Below are 23,556 nucleotides of genomic sequence, written 5' to 3' on the forward strand. Positions count from 1 at the left end.
GAAGATTGACACTACTCTCTGTCTGCATGGTAAACCATCAGCAGGTGTTTAGCTAAGCTTAGCTCAAAGAGTCAAAACAGGGAGTTGTGAATCACCTGAACGTTAATTTAATTGCTTGAACCACATATAATTATCATACTGCAGAGAAAACAAAAATCACCATATCGAAATCAAAGTTTTCATGATCACAAGATACTCAAAAATAAAGCCCAGACTCAGATTTAGTTTGTCCAGCATTAGAATGTAATGTCACGACCACACTTTCATTAATATGTACATAACAATGTACAAAAAGAGAAGTAATAATCTGAAGGGTCAGATTATGACTACAGCACTAGTCAGTCCACAATCCTCCTCTTAGGACTGTGCGCTTCAGCTTTTCTTTGCCTCCATTTAAGTAAAATCCCAACAGTACCATTGTCTTTGGGTTTTCAGTACATAGTACATTTTGCCACTGTGGTACATGTGAAGTCCAGTTAAGTTTTCAGTTATAAAACACCTGCTAATTAGATTATTTTACGATCCATGAGGGATCTTTTTTAATTGTTTCGTTCTCGGGGCCCAGGATAGCGACACCACACGTCCTCTGACCAACACCGAGGTATCTGCAGGGAAACAACACCAAGGACACTTGTTTAATATTTAATTTACCAAAGAGAGTTTGAATATTTTGAAGTATAGATAATTACACGCAGAATTGTTCAATCTCCATTTTGGTTTCTTAACAATGCTAAAGTAAAGCAAAAGTAAAGTTACCTTTCGGCCACTCCCACCAGGCGTTTGTGATCGACAGCAAAGAGTCTTTCTCTGTGACTCTGCAGCATCTCATCTGTGACTCCGCTGAGGAAGCGACCCATTCCTGCAACACAGAGACACGGTGTACAAAGTACTGTCAGGTTTTATATCAGCGGAGCCCCAAACTGCTTCAATTTGAAGGCAAAGCACCCAAATAAAGGCTGCAGCTCAGGATTACGTTCAATTATGTTGCTGTTTTTGAACACATTTGACTTAAAGTGAAATCTTTACACTGTCTGACCAACAGTAAAAACCTCAAAGATATTCAATATGAAATTACATAAACCAGAAGAACTGGTCAGTTAGCTACCACTTTAGCTGAGTGGACCTGAAAAACAAAAACACACAAAAAAAATATTTCTTGGGTCTACTGTTCAAGGTTTTTCTTGGCACAGTTTGACTGACAGTTGCTGTGCGGAAACATCTCAACGCTGAAAGCTTAGTTACAACGACAGAGACAAAACTGGAGATAAAATCTCATTTTAAGAAGTCTAATAATCTGAACTCCTCTTTTCGCATTCTGCTGTTTTATCTTGTCACCCTTGGAAGGTAATGAGATGTTTTCTAAGCTTCACTTTTAATCTAACATCGAATGATGCTCAGAACATTTGATGTGAATTCCTGTAGTCGGTCGAGCAAGCTGCTGTCAGGATGCATCAGTGGGAGTCTCACCTTTGTTTGCGGGGGCTATAGGTGAGTCGACAGCTGAGAACACTGACAGTTTGGCCTCATCGATGTCCTGCTGAGTAAACTGCCCTGACTTTGCCCACTCCACACCTTTACGAAATGCAGCCAAGGTCTGCACTGAGTTTGGGTCCCTTTGAGACAAGAAATAAACACCAGGTCAACACACACTGTGAAATTCTAATAATCAATGTTTTACACTTCAGGCGTTTTCTGATTTTTTTCAATCAAAAAGTTGTTTGGTAAAAAAAAAAAGCCATCACAGTGACAATTTCCCAAAACCAAACCGTTTTCATCTGAAACCCAAATATTTTCATCTTAGAAAACATAGATAACTAAAAAATATAGAAATGCTCATATTTGAGTGGCTGGAAACAGACAATTGTGTCATTTTTTTTTTGAGAAAATATGACTCAAAACAATCAGTTATCAAAAAAGCTTCCAATTAATGTTCCTGTAATGAACTAATTGTTGCAGATGTAATTCTTATGTTTCTCCAGAAAACTGCCTCTTGACCCATTCTGCAAAATCCTTATCTTAAAGCTTAAAACACTATTTCAGCCTGTCAGCATCTCCCACACAACTCAGGAGAGTTTTCCAACTTTTACAAGATTTCTTTTAAAAGAAGAGGATCACCAAATAGTATAAAATGTCTCATTTAGACACAAAATATTAAACTGTAATCAGCAAATTTATTACTGCAATATATGGTAATACAGGTTATATATTTGTGCAATGTGCATTGCAGTGCTGTCCAAAACTGTGACCAGTTTGATGAATGGCTGCCCACCTGTATGAGTAAAAGGAGAAAAGACCTCCTCCCATCCTAGCTCCGCCCCCGTACGCTCCCCCCTTCTCCCGGATCTCTCCATGAAGATATTTTGCTGTCATCAACCTCGCCAGGATGCACAAGCTGACAAAGACAGAACATAAAGCAAAAGAAAGTGGTTAGCAAACTCAAAACAAAATGAATTACAAAAATGTCAGCGGAAAAATCATGTCTATATAGCGTACATCACCAAATCAACTCTCACTACAGTCCCATCAATAAGTGTGCGTGAAATATAAGACATGGTGGCATTTACAGTGGCATGTGTCAAGTCAACATTAACCTTCCGGCCACTGCTCTTCGTGTGCTGCGTGCTGGTGTGGTTACCTGGCGTAGTCCTCATGGGAGAACGGTACCGTACGAATGCTCTCACTGACAAAATTGACAGGGAAGGGCATCTGGAAGAAAGTTTTCATCTGACATGGATGATAATTATGCTCCTGAAAAGTATAAAAAAAAAGACACACACACACACGCACAGACACACTCATTAATATGAATTCAAAATTGAGTTATTCATCAACAATCAAAAAAAGCTGCCAACATGCACAGGCATCATCTTCCACGACCTGAAACTCCCGTCCTGTTTTCTGTAATTATCTTAAACTCCATTTGGCAGCAATACAGAGATGACAAACAAATCAGTAGACTGTGAAATGAACACTTACAGAGATGAGTTTCCTGCTCAGTCCGGAGTTATTCAGGGAGTCCAGTGGCCTCTTAAATGAAGACATTAAAAGAAAGCAAAACATCACTATATTATGATCTGATAGACAAGTTAATATGACAAATCTTCCGACTGGTTTATTGATCCAGATCACCTGTTGATTCCTTACCTCGATAATATCGGTTCTGACAGGTTTGCGCGTCTTTCCGTTCTCAGCTATGCCCTTCATAAAACTCTCCAACTGTGCTGCTGTGTCAGACATTTTCTGAGGAGTTGCATTGACTGCACACCTATAAGGAAGACACAGTTTAATTTGAATTGAGGGAAATGTACTGAGTAGATGATATACAGTACATTTACACTACAATCATTTTGTTAACATAAACAAAAGTGCTCAAAAGTGATGAACAGTGCTCCAAACACTGAACATATAAACATGATATGAGCTGGTGCACCATTATACGAACCCACCTCATGTTGTCGCGGATGAGAAGGTGTTTTTTGATCCTGGGCAGTGTTCGGATGACTGGGCTGAGGTCTGACATCTCAGCTATCCTCTTCATAAACTTCACCTAATTCCAATAAGCAAAACACAAAACTGATGAAACCGTTTCAGAATGTTGCATAGAAAAGTTGCAGCGGTGTGGACTGGCTATCTGAGTTCGACCAAAGCCGGCTGATGGTGTCACCTGTCCGCTTGTCAAAAGCTCGGTCACTTGTTTCAACAGCCAACTGGCTTGTAGTGAAATTTGCTGGTCAAGTCAAAATGACTCCATCCCTGCTGAGCCCCCTGTTTCCACTACTTCTACTTCTACTTATTATGTAGACATAATAACAGAGATGGAGAACTGCCTTGTTGTTGAAGCTCATGTGATCAGTAACAACGATTATTACTAATCATACATAAACTGTGCTGTACCTGCTCCATCCCACCAAAAGACTCCTGGAGGTCTCCTGCTGGAGTCAGGTGTCGGCCTGAGCGCGTCATGGCATACATGTGACCAGAGTAGGATATCCCATTGGCCAACTCCTGCGCTGACATCATCACCAGCACTCTCATGCGCTCCTCATCATCAAAGTGTGTGCTGGAGGAAAACATGTACTTACTTTAATGCCATGGTTTCTCTGTATCCAGCTCGCCAGTGTCAATAATCACAGCTGACTGTTCTCCAAAAGACCAGCCACATTTTACTTTTCAGCATCCATTAAGTACAGCATTGGAGGACATACCTGTGGAATATGTCGCTCCACAGCTGAAACATGTGAGGAAGGTTCCTCTCCAGGCAGGAGGAGAACAGGAGGACACCCTGAGGCAGAGAGCACAGAGCAAATTAGAGACAGCGTTTGGTGTTTTGCGAGGCTGTACTGGAACCTGCAGCAGCAAATCACCTTCTACCAAAACTTTAAACAGCATTTTCTTCAACCACATGTTCTTTTTTTTCTGAAAGACAAAGGGCTAGAGCTTATCCCAGCATGCACTGGGCTGAAACCAGGGATTCAAACTGGACTGCTTCTGAGATTTACATTTATAATTGTCTGATTTGCATGTGTTTGGGTTGCAGTAGGACACGCATACGTAATCGGCACACAGAGCACTGAGGGGTGGGAATCAAATCTGTTCCTGCAAAATACGCAGTGGGTTTTAATTTACTTTATAGGCTTCAGTGCGTTCAGAGCTGGCACTGACCTGCTCGTACATGTCCAGCTGGGAGGAGTCAGTGGTGACGTGGGTGGAGACAGACATGCCCCCTGTCCTCAGCTCCATCTGCTGGGCCTGCTGCCTGTAGTCCAGATCGCCACAGCCCATCCTAATTAGACAAACAGAGACACATCCAGTCCTTCAACTGTATGCTGCAAGTTGGGAAGCAGGTACAATCTAAAATACTGTACACACAAAAGATATATATATAATACTTATCTGTCTCAATCTCATAGATTCTAAACTTGATCTGTGCGTTCCAGATCTTGTTCTGGTCTTACAGACTGAGAGATTAACTCACTTGGTAAGAACACTGCAAAAGAGCGGGATGTAAAGTCTGAGGTCCTCTGGCATGGTGTTGAGACTACACATGGCTCTGAAGTAAACCAAGCCATTGGTGGGCTGCTCACAGTACTGGACTGGTATGCCTCCTGTGCAGATTAGGAGAGGAAAGCCCTTCACAGTTTCACCAAACACCCTTGACTTAGGTGATAATGACAAAAATACCACGCCACAATAACAGTGAAGACTGTACTGTACCTGCAGTGGTGATTTGAACAGGTGTGATGGGTATCGTGGGTTCAATGTCGGACACTTTGAGTGCTGGCAAAGAGGAGGCATCCTGGGTTTTACTCTGAGCAGCCAGCAGCTCCAGACCTTTCCATGGACAGAAACACTTCACTGTGATATCTGGCAGTCATACTCGAAGGGTACTTATCAGAAAGCTTTGACTGGTCAAAGTCAAGATGTTTACTTCTGACTTCAGTTAAGACTTTGTAAACTTACTTCATTGCAAACAGAAAGCGAGATTCGACACACACCATGAGCAATTACATTATTGTTACCTTTCTCATAGATCTCTTTTCTGTCACTCTCAGACAGAGCCTGGATCTTTTTCTGGAGTTTCTCCTCCTCAGCCTTGGCCTGTTTCTCCAAGTAGCTCTCATCCGGACTCATAGACAGGGTCAGTTTGTGTGTGTTCTCCTGCAGGGCCAGTGGATTGGGTGGGTGATTTAAAGGATAAAAAAGCAAAGGTTAGTATTCAATTGTATAATTCAAGTAGAGGACCTGAGGTTAAACTACTGATGACCGCAAGCATCTGTGCTGACGTCAGAAACTTGAGCGTAGCATCAGGGCTTCCTAAGATGACCTTTGACCGCTTCTTGAAAGGCATACCAGGGATGTTGTCTACGACATACAACTGGAAAATAAAGTTGAACTGTATCTAATCATAGAGAAGGGATTCCATCTTAAGTTGCATAACAATGATACTGTATAACCTTGCAATTGAGCCCTTTGTTAAAAGATGATTAAGAAATGCTTTGGTCAAAATATGTTATTTCAAGTACATCATTTCAGTATGGATGTCTTCCTGCTGTCGTTCAATTGAAGAGACCCCCCTCCCAACCACTGGGAGCTGTGCAGCTACAAGGACATAATCCTGAACCACTTTAACAAATACAAATATGGACGCCAGACTGCTGAATGTTGCCCCTTCTTTCCTCAGCAATCAACTTGCAACTACACTAGAGAAACAAACACACATTTAAAATATTGCTTGTTTCATTCACCTTAAAGTAGTGCCGAACTTTGTCCTGGAGGAACTGAGGGTTGTCCTTCAGGGCCTGTCTGAACTTGGCAACGCTGTCGCTGATCTGCAGCAGCTCCACCGGATCCCCATCGTGGTTCCACGATGAAGCTATGTACTAGAAATACACACACAAAATGTCAAGGATAACACTCTGAGGGAAAAAAGATTCATAAAACAGAACAATCTAGTAATCTATTTTACTCTTGCCTCCTCTCCTCACAAGGACAAGTTGCCTACTAATGCCCATTTATAATTTACTTTTAACATTGTTGCATGTGCAAAGTGGAAGGTTTCTAAAATTAATGTTACACATCCTTCAGGAAGATATCAGCAAATAAACTGCTCTGTGCACAACATAGTTTCCCAAGACTAGCTTTGGATGTGTTTACATCCGGAGTTATGAGATATATAGAAAAACATGCAAAAAACAAACATCCTTAGTACTGCTAACAAACCTCCCACAGAGAGGTTTATATACACATGTTGTGTCCTTGTAGTTGTGAAAATAAAATGAAGGTTACAGATACACAGCAGTGAACTCACCGCGGCCAGAGACAGGCCGAAGTTAGTGGACTGGTGTTTCATCTGGATTTCAATCTTATGGAGGACAGCCTCGATTCTTTCTTCTTCAAAGCCCGTCCTGTGAACGGCAATGAGGACAAATGACTCAAGTTGATCTGACGCATTGTATCTACTGTGTGCATGTGTCTTTTTTAATACCAACTAGTTCTGGACCTTGGTACTTACTCTATAATGTCATCGATGGTTTGGCTGATGATTTGTTTCACCCTATCTGCATCCTTCTCAGCCATTCCCTGCAGCCCGATGCTGAATGACGCCTCTTTGGTGCTGCCGTCGTATCTGCACAACAGGACATTTCAACACACTTTCAACAAACACATGAATGTCATGGATGCTTAACATCACTGCGTCAAAGACAAGTGGTCAAAAACTCAAGATAATTTGTTGTATAACAAAGATCAGCTGGATAACTAGGGTCTTAAGTCCATGTATGCACCCTACGACAGAAGAGAAGTCGGTTCCTATCTTGGGTTCGATGAGAGCTTTGTAGAAAGGAGAGTTTGGTCCAGAGATCATTAGAGATGACAGCAGGCTGAGAGTGAATCCTTCGAATGTGTCGGTGATGCTGCACAGAGAAAAAGACGAAGGCTCAGAGCTTCACTTTTTAAAAAGAGAACTGTTGTCAATTCATGTTGAGGAAAACTGGAAAATTGTAAACATGACGACATATATTCCACTGTAAATAAGGCTCAAACTAAGAGATCAGGGGTAACAGAAGATGCATTATCTCTGGCTTCAGAATCCTACCCATGCTGTCCTACTGAAATGAGTTTAAGGACTAATGTCTAAAGATGATGTGATCTTACTCTCCCAGCAGGTAGCTCACACACAGCGTGTCCTGCTTGGCTGGATCTGGAGCCATAGCATCAGGGCTGCAGGTCACATGGTCTTCTCTCTGGGGAAACCAATGAGGTTCACAGTGAGATCAGACAGACTGTTTAATTGATTTCAGTTTCTAAAAATAACCCAATGGAACCATGCATGCAAGCGATAATTAAATACAAAAATTAAATTTGACTGCAGTCTGTAATACCCTTAGATGTCATAGTAATACGACTGAATGAGGAACTTACAGGGCTGCTCCAGTGGGGCTGGGAGGGGACCTCTGTGTTCGGGTTGATGCGTTCAAACTTGGACAATGCTTCTTCCTGGATCTGCTTTAGATGCTGCTCTAAAGGCAAATTTCCATATGTGAAGAACCTAAAGAATGTACAGAAGACACTCTCAGGGGTGTATGTGTGTTTGTATTAAAACAATTTCTTTTAAAACACTGTTTCTCTCCTGTCAGAGCAGAATAAGTGTTTTCTATTTCTCGTCTTAATTTTAATTTAATTGTCATTTCATAACACAACAGTTCCTGTTCATTTCTAGGCTGTCTAAGTGTGTATTACTCTACCTAGCGTTGCTGGGGTGGTAATGTGTGGCGTGGAACTGTTTGAGTTGCTCCCAGGTGAGGTCGGGGATGGCTAGAGGCTCCCCTCCTGACACCACAGAGTATGTGTTGTCTGGATACAACTTGTTCTGAAGGTGCTGGGCGTACACACGCTCGTTGTCTGACTGTAAGAATACACATATGCGAATATGCAAACACACTCACAAATTACTTCAGATTTAACCACTGCTAACATGATAAAAACATCACTTTTCTGTTATAGATTTTTATGATATCAGTGTATTAATATAATACATGGGGGGAAAAAAAACTCATTTGTGCATTAAGTATTTAAACTGTTGACACTGCTTAGAAGCACTTGATGGCCCCTGTGTGTGTGTAAAGAAATAACTGTATATAATAGATATTGAAATAGAATTGCTATGCATATGAAAGTTTAATAACAGTGACTGGTGAAGTTTTGACTTACAAAAGCCCCCTTCATTTCATTGAACACTACTCCTTTAAACACCAGAGGGGAGTTGATATCTGTGGGATCTTCATTCTCCAGCCTCCAGCCCTCCTGCCTGGAAAATTAAGACATACACAATCAAAGTGAGCAAGGCTGCTTTCATCAGTACTGTACGACTGTTATAGACCTGTCTTATGATATTTGCTATTTTTGATTTATGATATTTATGATATTAATTCTTGGTCTGTTTCAGCCGACTGTTGGACAATACAATAAGAGACACAGAATCACAACAAAGTATTTAAAAGACAACTTCGGCTGCTGCTTTGTTAAAATGCAATCAAGTGATCTTCATCAAATAAAACTGAGCAGTTTTAGCATTCTGGCATAAATAACTGTGCAGCAATACCCAAAACTCACCAGAAATCCTGCTCTCGTAAACAAGGGAAGAAAACTGCATCCAGATAGACAGACAGGAGATTCTGGAAGTCCTTCCCATTTTGGGTTGAGAATGGATACATGGTGTAGTCGCTGGCTGTTCACGAGGAAGTAAGCAAAAGAAAAAAAAAAAAAAAGATGCAAAAAGCTCATCAGATATTTAAGATAACTATCCATCATGTGGAAGTCCTTTTCTTTTCTTTTCTTTTGATACAGACTAGTAATATAATGACAGTAACCATAATAAATTTAAGAAGTTAATGCCAGCTGTATTATAAATCAGTGAATCCATATATTCTTGCCTCTGAACACTTCAATCACAATAATTTGTCACTAATGAACACCTCTGGTAAACCAAAAAACCCTGGATTATTTCCTTGTATATTCGTTAAACCTGTAAAACTCTAACTGACTGTATCTGCGTTGACACCAATTAATTTTCTACTCAGGATATTTATGTGAATATAAGCACACTGTTCCCAACTTTTTGCTAAAGGTCACTTAGCACATTCAGGTTCAAATCATTTTTCTGTACCTGTAAAGGCATTCATGAAGGTGGACAGAGACCTGTTGAGCATCTTGAAGAAAGGGTCTCTGCAGGGATACTTCTCAGACCCACAAAGCACTGTGTGCTCCAGGATATGTGGGACCCCTGTGCTGTCCATGGGGGTCGTTCTGAACTGGACACTGAAATACGGTAACAAGGAAGCGTTGTCTGATTTATTGCTTTTTTGTTCAAGGATGTGCTGTGACTTGGCTTGAGAAAAAAAATTGCTGTGGTTATAGAAACAAAACACATTTCAGAGTCATGCTGTGTTAAAGTGTGACTGCAGAGAGAATGTTCAAATCTGTTATCAAACTTGAACATAAATAGGTAGTGCAGCTGAAACGTATTTCAACCAACCTGAAGAGGTTATTGGAGTCATCTCTTGCTGCATGGAGGTACTGAGCTCCAGTTTTATCATGAGTCAGCTTCACTGTTGTGAGAAACAAGTCAGGGACCTGTACAACCTGGGAAAACAGGATTAGCAGCTGAAATGAGCAACTGTACAATTCATAATACATCCTTTTGAAAATTATACACTATTACTTTATAAAAGTCTTAATCATGCTACTCTGAGTCAAGCTGAGTTTACCTCTTTGACTGTAAAGCCATGGATTCTCTGTCCTAGTTGGTACTGACAGGCCCGCTCTTGTGCTGAAGTGCTCTTGAGCTTCCTTGTATACTGCTGTCCAATAAAACTGGGGGAAGAAAAATAGTTAATAGCACAAAGAACATTCGTCCATCTTTGCAAAAACAATGCAGATCCCATATGTATTAATGAAGTTTTAATATTCTGTCAGGCACGTAATAATGCCAAGACATCATTAAATCAGACAAGCCAGGTCGAGTCCTGTTCGGGGTCCCCAGTAAAGCTCTCGAAAGGCTCCAGTATGTGCAAAACTCAGCTGCCAGGGTGCTTACCCGCACTAAGCCTTGGCAGCACATCACCCCCACCCTCATTCACCTGCACTGGCTTCCGGTTAAGTTCCACATAACCTACAAACTTCTTCTGCTTGCATACAAATCACTCCACAACCTTGTTCCACCGTACCTATCGGACCTTCTCCACCAGCATACCCCATCACAGAATCTGAGGTCCTCTGACTCAGGTCTCCTCTCCATCCCCCATACCAACAGGTGGACCTCTGAGTATAGAGCCTTCAGTGTGGCAGCCCCCACCCTCTGGAACTCTCCCTACGGAGATTCGCCTTGCTCAGTCTCTGGATACTTTCAAGTCTGCGCTGAAAAGACACTTATTCACACTGGCCTTTGGCAGCTAGTCTGTTTATCTTGCTCTGTCTTGTTTTTTGATTTTTCTGTAAAGCGTCCTTGGGTCTCCTGAAATGCACTATATGAATATAAGCTATTATTATTATTATTATTATTATTATTATAGATCTTTGGCTTCTGGATAAATGAGATGTTATATATGATTCAGAGCCAACCTTCTGTTTGATTTGCATATACGTATATGTCCTTAATTTTGGTTAGTTTGGCAAGTATTTTAAAGCATTAAGTATCTTGTGTATTGGCTGACACATTCCCACATTAGGGGACAACTAGCCTAAATAATGATGCTGAAGCTTTATTAAGAAGTTTCCTCCATCCCAAATTGCACCTGTCCAAAAAATACTGCAGCTGCATAACAACTGTAACAGTATAGAAGAAGCATTAAAAGGAACAAGCCTTATGTGGGTATCTTTCATTGCCTGAAATTATTTCAGGAGTGTTCATGCATTTCAGACCACATGCAAACACCGGTAATTACCCAGACTCTCTTCAATAGGCCATAGAATGACAGGTCACACAATATGGTGTAACACCAACACAAGCTCGTGTGACACAGCCATCAAGACTAAGGTCGAAGCCAGCTGGCTATCCTCTCCTTGAACTTGCTGTAATAACCCCGAATAATAGTTACAGACCCCAGCCCTCAGGTGGCTGTACTTGCTATTCTTTTAGGAGCTAAAGTTAATATAAAAGTATGAACAGAAAAGTCAGCTAGATAACTCCAAACTGATGTGTTCCCTCATCCTTGGTTGCACAACTGTTTCATCAGTTTGAATATTATGTCACATGTCAACAGAGTCACAGCACTGTTTCATCTATATTCACACAATATCTAATCACACCGCCACAGACAGTCAGTGACAATTACTGTGACACCACCAGGCAAACAGCACACAGAAGCAGCATTTGATAGACTGGCAATACACCAGGTGTGTAACGTTATGTGGCTAACTCCCTGTACCGTTAGCTAGCTGACTTACCTTAGACATCGAAGTTTCCGGACTACCGCCTTCGTTTGCCGAAACATGGCTTGTCAGTTGCTCAGTTATTCAAGTGTGTCTACTCCTAGTGTGTCCGGCTTTGAAAATTACACAATTTAAATAAATGAAATCAATAATTCCCTGTTATGTGTCCTCTCCATGCTGTTCATGGTAACGTTGAAACATTGGACCACCTGCGCACATTAAAAATGGCCGACACACCTGCGCTGATCGCAGATCTGACAAGCATGACCTGTCTGGTTAAACCTATCCATCCGCATTAGAGCTCTATGATGCGTGTTGAGCAATTTTTGGCACTCGTGAGCTAAACCTTTCATCCACAACCATGCTTGTGTTTGATTGGTCGACAAGGAATGAAGAGCGCATGTGATTGGCTAAACGTAACACAACTAACATTGCCAAACCATGACAGGGAGTTTTTGAACATAGACATATATAAGTAGACGCCGCATCGAGTGGGTTTGCCCATAGACATATATACGTCTATGGGTTTGCCCGCTGCTGCGATACGTCAACGTCGCCGCCATATTAGATGTGGCAAGACTGCGTTGTAAACTAATACAAGTGAATGGACTTAATTTCATAAAGCGCCTTTCTACAGAAACTTACGTTAATGCCTCTCGTTTATTCATTCACACACGCACTAATATACTTGGGAAACAGTTAGGCACCAAAAACAATGTATTTGATCTTCTCAGATGGCTAAGATAAGAACATTATTGATCCCACACAGGAGTAATTCACATTACATCAGCTATAGAGAACAAATATATATATGTGTGTGTGTGTGTGTGTGTGTGTGTGTGTGTGTGTGTGTGTGCATAGGCTACTGTGTATTGTTTTTCGGCACTACCTTGTTCTCTGTAGCTGATGTAAGGTGAATTGCTCCTGTGTGGTATCAATAAAGTTCTTATCTTAGCCATCTGAGAAGATCAAATACATTGTTTTTGGTGCCTAACTGTTTCCCAAGTATATTAGTGTGTGTGAATGAATAAACGAGAGGCATTAACGTAAATTTCTTTGTAGAAAGGCGCTTTATGAAATTAAGTCCATTCACTTGTATTAGTTTACAGCGCAGCCTTGCCACATCCAATATGGCGGCGACGTTGACGTACGGCTCAGCGCTCGATGCGGCGTCTCCGTATATATGTCTATGGTTTTTGAAGGGCAGCGATTTTGTAACACATATTTAAAATCAGTTTGTGTCAGACTTTTTGCAACTTCAAATCCACTGAATTTCGAATAACTTCTTAAAAACGATTTAAGGTTTTTGTCATCTATCATTCCCTTTACATGCAATTTAATGTTTCCTCCAGCAGATGTCGCTGTAAGATCATGTTTAGTGACGTAGCATCAGCAGAATAAGTCACAGAAGTAGTTTGTTAAAGTTTTAATGTTTTTCTCTGGGGTCCAAAGTGCGAGAAAAGTTTATTGAAGTGCAAGTGAACAAACTTTACTATGAAAAAAGTACATACAGTCCCCCTCATTTATTTCAAGGTTATATCCCATCACATTTACATACATTAGTGCAATAGTAAGACTGTACTTCAGTGTTGCTAAGCAACTTTTAAATGTGCCTTGGTCATAGTAATAAAATTTCTTTTTTTTTAACTGAAAGATTTTTACAGTTGACATTAGTTGATGAATTATTATTGTTGTTATCACTAATATTACTGATAATGATCGGTAGTCTTTAATTTTATTGTGACTTATTAGTGTGTAAAAATACTTTCTATCACTGACAAACACAGAGTTTTTACACTTAATTCAAGGTCTTGGCTGTCTGTAGGCTTACAAGTCTTTCTGCAGCCTGTCCTTTTCCTTCATCTTCATTTCCCTAAGACTTAATTACTTGAGTACCTTCAAAGCTACAAACCCCATGTAAGGTAATTTCAGCAATGCACATGAGATACATCATTCTGTATCTTCTTATTTAACATTAATCTGGGCCCAGGGACAAAAATTAACTACTGAGCCCTCATTATCCCCTCCATTCCTCCCCTGCTCCAGGTTTACGGTGTGGTAATATGATGAAATACATGTCAGTTTAGAAATATGCTCCTTATAAGTAAAATGCCAGCTGACACAATGTTGGTCTTAAAATTGGATCTTGACACAGAGACCCTCTTCAAAATAAAGATCAGGTGATAAAGCAGAATCCCCCTTTAGGCCTTTGTTATGTCAGCTGATGCCGTACTTCAGTTACAAGTAATCAGAGTGGACTACCACAATCCAACTGTTGCACAGTAAGCTTATGGTGTTTTGGGGGATGTTTGAGATCTGGGACCCTGACGCAGTTGTCAGTTCCTCCTAGTTTGCAATTTAGCCCTCTGCGTGGTGTATCCAAACTCAAGACGGCATTGTTATATGGCTGCATCGTTAAATCAAATGGAATAGTTTAGATGCCTCTTGCATCACTTTACACGTTGCCTCACATTTCAGCCTGACAATTTGTTGTTGCTGGAAACTTTGGGATATTGACACAAAAAAAAAAAAATCACAGTTTGTTGAATGGTTCTGTTGTTAAGTTCGGCAAGGTGTTCATGAACCGTGTCCCTTTTCAGGGGCGACCTTCTTTGCAGTCTGCATTTTAAGATCAAGTAAATAATGGGAGGTTGACAAAGCTGTTTCATTTTGAAAAGCTCCCCCAGAGTAAATGCACATTCTTTTTTAATAGCCAAAGTCAGCCGCTGTTCTTTCTGAAGCAAGTAGCAGGAAGTAACACTTGATGACGGCATCCTTCCTCGGCTGTTTAACTACAGCAAGAATGTGATGTACACTGTGTGAATATCACAGCAAAAAGAATATCATAGAAAGGTTATAAAAGGTACGACATAGTCACTACAAGCCTAACATGGAGTACTTCGCACTCAAAATGAGGTCCTATGGGATTAAAACAGGAGCAGTGTAGTTAGTTCTCATTATAGCATGGACTCCCCAGCACCATGTGAAACGTCTTTCTTCCCCACAAAAATCACTCTGCCTGTATTGACAGCAACTGTAGACTGCCTTTTCTTTTTTCCTTTTTTTTTTTTTGAATATCTTTTGAGGCACCCACGGTCATCCCTTGTGTTTCCACTGACAGCATGTGGGAGATTTTCCAGCAGCATGAATAGGAGGCCTTGGTGAGGAGGCAGGAGGGTTTTTGACAGAGCAGGAGCGTCCTCCAACACGGTAGCTGGCTCCACTCTGCCACTGAGCGTTCATTATCAGGGAAGACCTTGATCACACAAAGTGGGGTGAAACACACTCGCTGCAAACATATTCATCTCTCACGCCTGATTATGTGAAAAGCAAAATGTGGCCGTGATGTGACATAATTCCAGTGGAATTTAACTTGTTTCAAGGATTTTCTTAAATCAAATTAAGAAGGTGGGTTGCAGCTATTTCATAACATTGCTGCTGGTAAGTAGTTAGTCCTCTTCTTTTTTTTTCGTTCGTGATTCCACATAATGAAATTTTCATGTGCAAACAGCATATCTTCAACCTACAGGAGGTGAAAAGGCATTTTGGCAGCGCGCATCTTGCCTCGTTAACTTGATGTGCTCCTGTTGCAGAGGGATGTTGCAGCAGGACATAATGTGAGGATGATCAATCAAAAGTTTAATATTATGAGATTTCATAGAAATAAAAAACAGCCTTTTGTTTTTGTACAGAGATTCATTTTCACACGTTCGATAAAGCACGAGCTCCCTGCTGTTTTCCAGGAAGGAGAGGACTGAAACAAGTTGCTTTCTTGTTTTAGGGATATAAAAAAAATATGCACACGTATTTTGACACTTATTGTTACATAAGATTTTACTGTGGTGTGAAAAAAAATAGCAAAACAACTTAAAAAAAAGTCATTTTTCATTTCACGGTGACTTAAAGGTCAGCTGAAGGATTACATATGCCTTTATAAGGATGAACAAACCTTATACCCCTCTGCTCTTAAAGCCCTTATTTGAATAAAGTAAATACACAGTGGTCAAGCTGTAAACAAGGCTGTGAAATATGGCACACAAACAACAAATCCTCAAATGCAATGGAAGTATAATGTCCGAAACATAATGGAAAACTAATCACTTTACATACTGTACAGCGTATGTGGTGCTGTCAGGGGTGTGAGTGACTGGAGGCATGTTGGTGTTGATGTGCTCTATCCTCCAGGTAATCCACAGGATTTCATAAAGGTCTGGACTGTCCAGACGCTGGTTCATCCAGGCTTAAGCTATCCATCAGTGTCAGATGGAAAACAAAACCCAGACTTCTCACGCCGTTCCTCGCCTCTGTCTGTCACAGCTCTGTTACCCAGCGATAGTTTGCTGAGTATGGATGTTTCCTCCCCCCTGCAACCATTTGCTACATATTCTTATTGTTACATAGTCTACACTGTAAAGACAATCCTGTTCACATTGGTTTCAAGGTTTAAACTAGACCTCTAGTTAAGAAAATATTGTGCTTTAGACTTTGTGTCAACAGTTTGTGTTTGTCCCTTCCCTGTTTTAACATGATAATGCTCTCATGTCCTTGTCAAAGCCAGCTCCACAAAGAAATATTTGTTCCAGTTTGGTGTGCCAGAGCCCTGACCTCGACCCCTTCTAACACTTTTAGGATGAACTGGAGAGTTGCCTGTGAGCCGGACCCTATCACCCAACATCAGAGTTGGACCTCACTAATGTATTTCTGGCCAATCCCTGCAGCCAGGTTCAACCTCTGTTGAAAAGCCTGAGACCATAAGAGTGGAGGCTGCAGCAGCAGGTTAATGCATGTTTTGTAATAAGATAGATATAGGTGTAATGTGTGGGTGTCCATATAGTTTTGCCCATGTGGCTGACATACTTACCTGCAGCTGGAGAATTCTGCCTTGCACAAATGCTGACACTCTTTTGAGGATCTTCTTTTGTCTAAAATCAAAATCAGTAACAATAATTCTAATTGCAATACCTTACATTGATATGTACTTTATCAGCAATCAGTCTTGTCTGAAACTACACATGTATGAAGTACAATCCAAGTATATAAAGGAGAGGCCATCAAAAACGGATGCATGCAGACTGTAGGCACAAGACTTTCAAAGAGACTGTAGCCCTTTTTAAACAGGAGCTGTGCAAATTTGCAGGACAGCCCAATCAGTCTTTTTTCAGCATTGGCAGTATAAAAACAAAATCGAGGAGTGCAGCAAAATGCCGCCTGTCTACTTTTGTTTATACAGAATGTGCCTTTTTTGGGGCAATGGGGGGCGTGAGCAAGTAACAAAACGTGTGGCTCAGTGTGTGATGTAAACAGTGACGTGGGAGGGAAGCCGCGGCTGGTCAGTCCTTCAGCGATTCTCTCATAAGTCGGCCCGTTCTTCACCGTTCCTGTCATCTGATAGTTAATGGCCTCTTGGTTGGTGAGGGCAAGGAGGGCGCGCAATTCCTTGTCTCCCCAGTTGCTCATCTTTACAGTGTCTGTCAGGTTTGAGTTTCCCTCTTGCTACTAGCTGCTCATTCCTGCTATCAGCTGTTTCCTGTTTATCCACCGCCAGTGGCTCGCATGTGCGGCGTCATCAACAGCTCCTCCCACACGTCATCAACAATGGGAGGCCTGTCTTTTTAAACCAAAAGGGTTCCGCCAATATGACTACCCTACGAGGCGGAAAACTGGGCACCTCGGATCAACTTGCCAATCCAGCTCTGTGTGTATAAACGCTCCCAGCTTGCCGGCAAAACGGCCCAACATTCGCAGAAAATCTGGCAGTGTAAAAAGGGCTTATATTTGTCATCCTTCTATAAACTTACTCTAATGTTCCCCCTTAAACCATTTCCTTAGCCGGTCTATAGAAACTTACCTTGAGAACTAAAGGGTGGCCGGTTCAAGTCAAGCATGTACCAGTCAGTATGGAGTGTGGACTAGTAGCTGTGAGTGCCAGTTCACCTGAGCAGGGCACCGAACCCCTAACTGTTTAGGCAGCCCCATAACTAACATCTCTTTACAATAGCATCAATACAATAATGTCTGTGGGTCCTGTGTGCCATTGATGGCAAAGGTATTTCCAGCCCCACTCTGCCTCAAATTGGCTAGTGTTTGCTGCCTTTGTTGGCTGGATTGGTTAAATTAAAATGATCAATCTTTATTCTGGTAATCTGTTAACCTGCAAATCTAAATCTAATTCTAAAATATTAAAATTTTGCACCCTCATTTTTTGGCTGAAATGCTTATTCAATGCAGAAATACTTAATTTGGTATCCTAAAATGACAAGACTAAGAGTGTACAGCCACAACAGCGGCCCTTTGAGGCTGTACAAGCAATCTATTAACACTCACAATGATATTACTAACATGCTGATGTGAAGTATAATGTTTACCATGTTCACCATCTTAATTTAGTGGCACTAACACAATGAACAGCTATGGCTGATGGGAATGTCATTAGTTTTGCAGGTATTTGCTCATACACAAATGAACTGGACAAATCTGACTGACCAGTTAAGGCAGTAATCATAATATATATTGATGGGGGACACTTCCCACACACATATGCTGAACCCCCTCCTCCAAAAGGCAACCATGCACTGCCGTCCAAAATAATCATCAGCAAATGTAATTGTAATCATAAATAATCTAGGCTAGGCTGTAATGCGTGGCAGTATTGTGTATGGTCTGTGCAACAGTGTTGCCTTACCCCAGTAGGAGCCGTTGCCCAACTGCTGTGGGTAGATTCGATCAGTGCCAAACACGGTATCGTCTCTGTTTCAAATGTATTAGAAAGTGGTAAACTAGAATGTAATATGAATGTTTTGTAGGCTATATCACTGTTATTTGAAAGTGAAAGTGCAGGTATGTCATAAAAAATTTCATACAAAAGTCATGGTGTGTACACTTTTTCGTGCAGCCCTCAATCATATACCTGCTCCTTAAAATTTCAAAGTTTCCAAATGCTCTAAAATGGTCAGTTTAGCTGTAAAAATTTCACCTGGAGAGAATTTCCCCTCGCCCCACCCGGAACAGTGTTTAATAGGTGATTACTACCCTGACACCAGTAGACATGGCCTTCTCTTGAACTACACTGTAACCTGGCTAAAAAACATGAAGGTACCAATTACTGCTCCCTGATATAATCGGAAATCTCGATGCTTTATTACTGAAATAATTCAATAGTTACATTATGTTTCTATCACTGTTTGACATTCAGTGCACATGATGCAACCACAATCACACGTGGTGGCATTTTGGCTTGCACTGGTCAGCCACCCGCCCTATCAGTGCTAAGGTTTATCACATTACGCCCTCACTGTGCCTTTATCACTCCCCTCACAAAGGGCAAATAAAGGTTGGGTATTTGATAAAATAAATTATCACGGGCTGTTTACTTTAAGCTCGGTCCATCTCAGCAAAGCAGAGCCGTGCCTTCTCCCTCAATTCAGCCATATAACACCAAGCCTTCTTTTGCACCAGGTAATAGAAGTGAGCGGGGTGGGGGATGTTTGAATTATATGAAATGTTGTATTTTTCTGAATGGAATGGGCTGTAATTTTGAGATACTGAACAATATGTTGCAACAATTTTGTCTCCCTGAAATTGGATTATTTTGGGAAATGTGTTCTGAAATGACTTTATAAGAACATTTATTTACGTATGAAGCCATTTGATGCCAGCCATTAGTGCATGTGCTGCTTTTGTACAAAACATCGAGGCAGGAAGCAGCAACAAGGAATTTAAATGTTTAACCTGACACCTTGTGCCTCTTGGGATGTGTCCTCATCACAGCTGCTCGTGCAGGTGCTTTGACAGGATGAAACATTCTGCATGTGCAACTGAGGTCAAATTCTGTGTCTGGACTTTTTAGTAACAAAAGGTGTGAAGATTTGTTATACAGAGTCTAATTAATACCTATATGATATGAAATATTGAGTTACTTCCAGAGTGCAAGTCCCACAGGGCTCTTTGCTTGGCCACTAGCTGATCTGACAGGGCTTTGCTCTTTTTGCACAGAAATGTCAATTTCTCCCCAGACCGTTTCATTAGCGCACATTTTAGATGGATAGTTGGCCCTGGGTCTGCGCCCCCATCCCATCCACTTTCCTCCTCACCTCTGGGGCCAATTAGGGCGCTGGAGCTGAAAATAAATGAAACGCGGTGGCAAAACAGCGTTTACTTCAAAACCTCGCACTTAATTTGAAGATCTCTCTCTGATCTGAGGTTGAATTAGCAGGGTGATATTCTCTTTGATCTCGCAGGTTTTGCATTTGTTGCCAACTTATTGAGTGGAGACTCCAGAGGAACAGTCAGTGCTGAATGTGAGGATTTGAAAGACACACACAGCCACACAAATAAAGTGCATGTGCAGCGCAGACAGACTAACACACAGAGACACATAGTGCAGTCCTCTCCAATATACTTCAAGACACGAACATAAAGAATGTTCCCAAGAGGAAAATGACAGCGACACACACAAGTTTGGACTTCTACCTAAAAGCCCCTCACTATTTTTCTGATGTCCAAATCTACAAATATAATTACCAAGCCAGATTTATCCTTCTAAGGAATACTCAACCAAAAATGCCCTTTTAATAGTCTTTACTTACACTCCTGCAGGCTTTCAAGCAGGGTGTGAAATACTGGGAGTCTCAGGGGGTCTGAGACCCCTTAATTGATGCCTCAGACACACTGAAAGCCTCAGCAGCAAAGTTTTAGGGGCTCTGAAAAAACTCTTTAAAAAATTAATTGTCACTTGCAATTGTCACGGAAAAACATAAAAACATTGTTATGTGATTTTTTTTGATAATTTTCTGGGCAGATTTTCGCCTTTATTGACACAACAACTGAAGACGGAAAGGAAAGTTGGGAGAAAGAGAGTTGGAATGACACGCAGCATAGGGTTGGAATTGAACCTGTGCTGCTGCAAAGGACTTATGGGGCGCACACTTTACCAGGTAAATAAAGGTTGCCCTGTTAAGTTCTCTCCTTTTATATTGCCATTGAGCACCTGGTTGTTTCTGCTTAGACCTTCTTCTATGGGTAGCATTGTTGCAAATGGCCCTTAACTTTGTACAACCTGAAAAGCAGTATATTTTTTCCTGTTTCGACATCATGTTTACCCTTGATTGAAAATACAAACTCAGTATGCATCAAGTCAGGGAAATACGTCAAAAGTGCAGCAATGTTCATTATTTGCTAACACTGGATTTGCTTCTACAAAATCAGAAAACAACGCAAACGTAGCGAGATTTGCAGTGCATTTTTCTCAGGTTAGATGGAATATTGTCCAGCCTGTTGGCTAGTGAGTGTGTATGGGGTTCGATTGTGCGCGTGTGTTGGCTTAAAACAAATGCTCTGTGTGGTCTTTTGGTAATGATATTAGCCTTGCTGATGTGTGTGCAAAGCATGTATAGCCTAGTTGATTGCCTTGGCTTGCAGCCGTGATAACACTGGAACCCTCGGTAGGGGGACCCTCCATTCACCACCAGGTATTTTTAACACTACTTTAAAGTTATAGAAAGTCTGCATTGTACCGTAGCTGCTCTTTCATCAAGTACAGCAACTATAGACCAAATCACAATATTTGTCCACAATATCTTCCAGGTAGAAATCCTCTCATATGCATAAAATGAAACAGCACTGAGAAAAGGCTGCGTCAATCTGCTTTTAGCCACCTAAAAAAAAAATTAACATCAGCGGTTGGGAGGTGTACTACCAATATGCAATACACCTCCCAACCGCTTTTGCGGCGCTGTGGCGCAGTAGAAAGCTGGTGCACTCATTCATTGCAGGACGAAGAAGAGGTGAAGAAAATTTCAAGACATCCTGAGATAAAATGCATGTTTATTGAACAATAATGGATGTACAAACACACAGCAACCCCCGTACACCTTCCTAACATCTGTGCCTATTAGGTGAGTACTTTACATGTTTGATTTGAAAGTTTATGGAGACGTGAATCGGTGTAGACCGGGAACCCCCCCACACGAAAAACGGGGTTTGTTTTCAAGACGTTCATGCAATGAACGTTTTGGTCCAAGGCTAGGTCTCCAACGGATGAAGTTTGCTTAGTTGTCATGGAGATAGGTTAGCTGATTATGAGTGTCACTCGAGGATAATGATGTTAACTTTTCAGAACCACTTTCAAAAGTAAAAAGAAAAATGTTTGTTAAAGTAATCATTTTACCTTAAGTTAACCCTCAAACCCTTAAAGTGAAAAACAGCTGTGATTTCCAAAAATGTCTTCACCCTCAAGGTCTTGTTCTTGCTAAGATAGAAATATAAAAGCACAGACAGTAGACACATAGCAATTATAGTTTCTGAAAAGTGTAGCTTGATGGACATTGGTTACTTAAGTTTGCACACACTTCCTAGATATACACTCTCCCTAGATACACCCACACTACAGACAGACAGTCACCTATGTCTGCCCGGTTAAATCCAGGGCGTCAATCCACTGTTTGACACTAATCTGGATGGATCGTCTGGACGGACTCTCGCCCTCGTACCTCAGACTCAGATGGCTCTCCTGACACACAGCCTCAGGCTCTGCTGTTTTTGTTGGGGACTGTGGTAAAATTTGAAAATACACAATGTAGCCATCTGAGCACCTGTGAATCACACATTGTGTCTACGTGAAAGGGGGAATCAATAACACGTGAGGCCACTGGGTTCAAAACATTATTGGCTGTGAATTGTCTTGTTCGGGTGTTGTGGGTTCAGTATCGAGCTGCTTGCTGGCTGCTAATAGCCCCTCAGTGGGTGGCTGCAAGGCCACTGTGCTTATTTTGAATTGGATTGATTCCCATTCTCATGCCAGAGTATCTACAAAAAAGCAAAAAACAAACTTGATGTTAAATGATCAGAAATCTTTGTATGACTACAATTAACACCCATCAGAAGTCTCAACTCTGTATGCAAATACAGACTATATAAATACCACAGTTTTATCTAATCTTCCAGCAGCCAGACGCTTTTATTGTTTTAAATAATACACAGTGAATAATACAATAATAAATAATACAACAGCTCAGAATTTCGCCTCAGTCGATGTGACAGGCAAGTGTATTGATGCTTGTTGACAAAGTTTATACAGAATGGCATATAACTGTGTGCTGTACTGTTAGTGGACAGTGAAACACAGAACCCAGTGGAGACTGGGGGATAAATACACACAATCTTCCTTTTACTGCACTTCTGGCAGAGTAGAATGATTTTTTTTTTTAAGTGTAAGAGCAGCAATAATGAACTGATACAACTGATAAAGGCGTATTAACAAAAATGACACTCTATGTTTGTAATGCATTCCTTATAAGCAGTCTGTCAAAGCTGGAATTATTCAATATATTTTATTCAAGGGTGTAGTTTTGCACAAGAAAATTTTGAGTGTCAAACACTTCATTTCCTGCATGCTACTGATTTCTTTTTATGCACCAATTTGTGGTGGGAATGTCTTGGCACTTCCTGCCTCAACCGTGCAGTGTTGATTCATCTTCTTTCTATTTTATGGCAGACTGCAGCCATTGTTTTTAAGGATATATCCTGCCACCTACTTTACTGGAAACATTGTTGTGTCTATCAGTCACGTTCTAGTCCTCTGCTACTTCCATGCTTTATTGACTTATTCAAGCCACTGAAGGGATCTGAAAT

At 41.0% G+C, this 23,556-nt stretch overlaps 1 protein-coding gene across 1 annotated transcript; it reads right to left on the reverse strand.

Annotated features, from left to right (window-relative positions):
- Positions 1–29: 29 nt before the first annotated feature.
- Positions 30–12,171, reverse strand: pitrm1 (pitrilysin metallopeptidase 1). The gene is made up of 27 exons (XM_049597450.1): positions 11,944–12,171; positions 10,266–10,371; positions 10,034–10,140; positions 9,665–9,816; positions 9,112–9,226; positions 8,710–8,806; positions 8,244–8,404; positions 7,921–8,047; positions 7,654–7,742; positions 7,284–7,412; positions 7,013–7,126; positions 6,809–6,905; positions 6,246–6,380; positions 5,520–5,658; positions 5,215–5,331; positions 4,976–5,105; positions 4,663–4,783; positions 4,206–4,282; positions 3,895–4,060; positions 3,447–3,547; positions 3,145–3,265; positions 2,977–3,027; positions 2,636–2,748; positions 2,270–2,392; positions 1,468–1,613; positions 757–859; positions 30–605 (listed from the first exon to the last, which is right to left on the reverse strand). Exons 1-27 carry the CDS (start codon positions 11,988–11,990, stop codon positions 512–514), a joined length of 3,078 nt encoding a protein of 1,025 aa, XP_049453407.1. The 5' UTR covers positions 11,991–12,171; the 3' UTR covers positions 30–511.
- Positions 12,172–23,556: the final 11,385 nt, after the last annotated feature.

Source organism: Epinephelus fuscoguttatus, linkage group LG15 (genome assembly GCF_011397635.1).
Source record: "Epinephelus fuscoguttatus linkage group LG15, E.fuscoguttatus.final_Chr_v1".
Lineage (NCBI taxonomy): Eukaryota > Metazoa > Chordata > Actinopteri > Perciformes > Serranidae > Epinephelus > Epinephelus fuscoguttatus.

Bases quoted from the DNA above. Each gene is read 5' to 3' on its own strand.
- pitrm1 (XM_049597450.1), bottom strand. From the start codon at position 11,990: ATGTTTCGGCAAACGAAGGCGGTAGTCCGGAAACTTCGATGTCTAAG. The intron at 9,817-10,033 runs GTTGGTTGAAAT...ACCGTATTTCAG, and splicing joins GACTCCAATAACCTCTTCAG to TGTCCAGTTCAGAACGACCC. The intron at 5,332-5,519 runs GTAACAATAATG...GTCCATGGAAAG, and splicing joins AAAAGAGATCTATGAGAAAG to GTCTGGAGCTGCTGGCTGCT.